General features: G+C 60.4%; 3 protein-coding genes across 3 annotated transcripts in view; all 3 read right to left on the minus strand.

Annotated features, from left to right (window-relative positions):
* TraAM80_09169 (esag4) overlaps nucleotides 1–2,939 on the minus strand; it is a gene marked incomplete at both ends in the record, with an annotated part of 3,084 nt that extends 145 nt beyond the window's left edge. Inside the window, one exon of the mRNA XM_029385869.1 lies at nucleotides 1–2,939. This exon is cut by the window's left edge and continues 145 nt beyond it. Coding sequence (XP_029234293.1) covers nucleotides 1–2,939 — 2,939 coding nt within the window.
* A 306-nt stretch (nucleotides 2,940–3,245) lies between these two features.
* On the minus strand, nucleotides 3,246–3,824 carry TraAM80_09170 (uncharacterized protein; the record flags this gene model as incomplete). Its single annotated transcript, XM_029385870.1, has 1 exon — nucleotides 3,246–3,824. One exon carries the CDS (start codon nucleotides 3,822–3,824, stop codon nucleotides 3,246–3,248), a length of 579 nt encoding a protein of 192 aa, XP_029234294.1.
* A 25-nt stretch (nucleotides 3,825–3,849) lies between these two features.
* The window catches only part of TraAM80_09171 (uncharacterized protein), a gene marked incomplete at both ends in the record, with an annotated part of 501 nt that continues 419 nt past the window's right edge, over nucleotides 3,850–3,931 (minus strand). Inside the window, one exon of the mRNA XM_029385871.1 lies at nucleotides 3,850–3,931. This exon is cut by the window's right edge and continues 419 nt beyond it. Within this exon, the coding sequence (XP_029234295.1) occupies nucleotides 3,850–3,931 (82 nt within the window).

Genomic DNA, 3,931 nt, shown 5'->3' on the forward strand with positions numbered 1-3,931 from the left:
TCCTCCTCCGCCCGGCCCTCCTCGAACTTTCGGTACGCGGCGTCGAGCGCACTCGTCCCCCACTCGTGCCGAAGGAACACCTGCTGCAGCTCACGCACAAGCTGCACGGCGGCGAACACACTCTTGCACGCTATCATGAACGAGTCACCAACCGTCTTCACCTCGTAGCTGCTGTACTTCGCGATCAGCGCGCGGATCAGCCGGTGGTGTGTCGCCACGGCGTCGGGCATCACCTCGGAACACGCGGACCACAGCGCCGTGCTGCTCTCGATGTCGGTGAACACGAGCGTCACGGGGTCCGTCGGCTCCTTCGGCGCATTCGCGTTGTCACGCGAGTCGCGGCAGAAGTGCACCACCACAGCCACCACAGCCACCACAGCCACAAGCAGCACAACAGCAGCAGCGATGACGATGCCAATCAGCTCCTGTAATTTCAGCCCATGCGCAGCGGGCTCCGCGTACCGTATCAACGGGGTCACGGCGGGGAACAGCACGGGCACGGCGGGGTCCAGCGCACGGGCAAGCGACCACACAGAAATCCGCGTCGCCCCGTAGTTCTTACCGCACCCAGCACCGCCAGCTGCGTCACACGCCGTGCCGTTAGCGAAGGATCCGTACAGCATGTCATTCACGGTGACAGCGATGTTCATGTAGAAGAAGTCAGCCACCAGCTCAGCAGTCACCTTGTCCATGCGCGAGAGAACAGTCTGCAGCAGCCGCACGGTAGCGAAACCCGTCAGCGACAGCGGCGTCCGTTGCGTGGCGTTAGTCATGGCCTTGACAAACTTCTGGGCGGTCTCCGACGTCGAGTTCGCGTCGTTCCAGTGCGGCAGGCTCGTCGCGAACACAACACGGTCGGCACCCGCACCGCCATCGAACGCAGCGACGAAGGCGGCGTGCAGAAGCGCAAACTCGGAGAACGCAACGAACACACGCACACCGTCGTGTGACGCCACGTGCTTCGCGATCGCAGCGACGTCGCCAGTCGCAAGCCCCGCCACGAACACGTCGCCCTCCGCCGGCAGGTGACCCACCAACGCGTCTCCGCCGGCCAGCAGCGTCGTGGACTGCAGCGACCCGCCAAACGTCACCAGCGACCGCCGCAGCACCTCCGCCACAGCAGCCGCCTCCTCGCCGCGGATCACCGCGTGCGCCGAACGGACACTCGTGTTCCTGAGGTACTCCGCAAGCACGAAGAACTGCTGCTCCAGCGTCGGCGACAGGTGGATCACGTGCCCGCGGAACCTGTTCAGCCGCGGCTCAAGCTGCAGCGGGTCGATGAAGACCACAGTCTCCACGCCCAGCACCGCCTCCGTCACAACACCCGCAACTCCATGAACACGCCGTAACTGCATCTCCGACAGCAGGACGTTACGGGCATTGCCAAGGGTGGAGGTGACAGGAGAAAGGTTGACCATACTGTTTTTCCAAGTTTTTTTTCGGTTCGTATGCACCAACAAATAGCCGGCCTCCAACTCGACAAGTGCAGTTCGTGCAACAGTGCTATCAGTCATTACAAACCCCACCCCAATAAGCGGCGGCGACAAATGTTCATCTTGATGTTGACAATCTGACAACTGAAACGTCATAAGCCCCTTCCTAACTGCTTCTGCTCGGTAGTCCTCCACAAAATGCTTCATGTGCACCGTGTGGCCCCCCTCGTTGCAGTTGCAGGTGGCCCCTTGTGATGCCGCCGCACCTTTGCACCCCCCACCGTAGTCGCCGAGCACAAGATCGTCGATTAAATACCGGCGTTGGTTGAAGATAGACGCCATAAACGCCTTGCGATCCCTCACCCCCTTACAATTACGCAGCGCCTGTGCGAGCACCTCGCCGGCAATCCACCCATCGACCATCAGCTCGCCGTCATCGTCATTGTTCAGAAAATGCTCCGTGTCGTTGTAGTCTTTCTGCCCACTGTTCGCCAGGTAGTCCTTCATCACACCCTGGAAGCGCCGAATGGCTTCATACTGCACGTCCTTCGCCAGCGGGTTCGTCCCCGTCGTGATCACCTGCCCGGGCACAAACTTCGCACCACCACCAGCCACGGCAGCACGCCAATTCTTCAAAACGGCTGGCTGCAAAACAACGGGGGCCAGCAGGTACGCACCAGCGGTACGATCGTCCGTCAGCATATTCCTGATGAACTTCATGGTGTCTTCTACCAGTGAGCCAAACACAATCACAGCCTGCGGCCGAGTCGCAGCAAACCGCTCCCACGCAGCATCAAACTCTTTCGGGTCGGCCTCACCAGTCAAAGAGCTATTCAGAGTGAACACGGCGCTCAGCTTGTAGCCCATCTCCGACATCACACGCCGTGCCTGCTCATACTCATTGTCGCCAAAGAAGACCCCCTGCAGGTACATGAAGCCCAGCCGAAGTACCCGCAGCCGAGCTACGGCGTAGCGGAGAAGTGCCAGCAGCTCCGCCGCAGGATCAACACGCACAAAGTACGTGTTGGGGTTCCACCCACGCACCGCACTCGACCCAGTGAACGGAGCAAAAGAGACAAGGTCAAAGCGAGACAATACCGGCAGCACAGTCCTCAAGTACGTATCGCCGAACTGAGTCAGAAGAGCAAGAATATCTTTTTCCTTCTGCATCACTTCCTCCAGGACGGTGACGTATTCGGTCTCCTTCACCTCCCTTTTGACAAGTTCAACAAGAACATCGCCCGCAGCAGTAGAGTTGTGTGCCCCCAGCGAGGCATACACGCCGGAGTAAAAAGCGGTGGACATGGAGTTGTGTCCGGAAGGATCAATTAGCTTCATCAGCAACACCTTCACTTGGGTCTTGGAAACTGCGGATTTGGAAGCTGCAGTGTGTGGGGCAAACAGCAGCAGCACAAGAAGAAAGATAACGGCAAGGCACAGCGGCGCAGCAGAGGGCTGCAAGCCCAACTGCGCGCAGCCGCCACGCCGCCCCCAACGCACCGCCATACCCGCTGCCTTGCGACTCTCCTGCTGCGTGGTCTGTGAATTCCTACGGCAAGAGAAAAAAGAAGGAAGAAGAAAGGAGGACACGGTGCACAAAAAGCAGAGAAGGGAAGGAGTGAGCGCCGGTGAGAGCATATGGTCACACGTGCGGCCGTCAATGCACTCGGCGAACACGAAAGCAACGGATGCGACAGAGACAAAACTCGTAGGGAAATGAACCTCCGCGAAGCAAAGAGACTACAACACCCGTTCTCTCTCAGCAGCAGACGCAAAGCAGAACACGCGCTGCCACATGCCACACGTGCCCCTTCACGGCCCTTCCCCAATGTGAGCCAGCGCTTGCGAAGCATAACGCAGACGACTGCAAGCCTTCACGCGCCCGCGTTCTCCTACCCTCCACCCCACACGACCCATGATCCACGATCCTGCCCTCCATTGGCCTCCCGCATCCCACCCGGGAAGTGACGGATTGCCGCGTACTGTGTGTCCTTCGCCAGCGGGTTTCTCCCCTTCGCAGCCAACTTCCAGAAAAACTTCAGCATGCCCCCTTTTCCTTGATGCTTGCAAATTGATTCGCTGGCCGGTGCGCCAGCCAACATCGTCAAAAAGGCCCGTCGCCGCCACGTGGAGCTGCGAAAAAGGGCCCCTGCCCACAGCGGGCGAGGCGGCAGCGGTGGAGCGTGAGGCATATGCTTCCGCCACGCAGGGCAAACGCCGCAGCGCGTCATACCCCCCCCCCCAAAAAAAAAAAAAACGCTCGCAGATCTGACCCAATGAGTGGGTTCCGGCCCGCCACGTCGCGCCCTGTGGGCTGGCTGCCCGTCGCGGGCCATGCGGTGGCAACTGGGCCCACGCCTGGCGCCACGCTCGAAACCGCATGCTGAACATCAGAGATCGACAAGTGGTGCCCCCGTTAGACGCCGCCGCGGGGCGGGGCGCGCCTTTTCTCTGCGGACGTGCCCTTTGCCCCCCACCGAAACCGCGGCAACGGGCCC

The sequence above is a fragment of the Trypanosoma rangeli genome (assembly GCF_003719475.1).
Source record: "Trypanosoma rangeli strain AM80 chromosome Unknown Tra_15.4_contig_00527, whole genome shotgun sequence".
NCBI classification, from domain to species: domain Eukaryota; phylum Euglenozoa; class Kinetoplastea; order Trypanosomatida; family Trypanosomatidae; genus Trypanosoma; species Trypanosoma rangeli.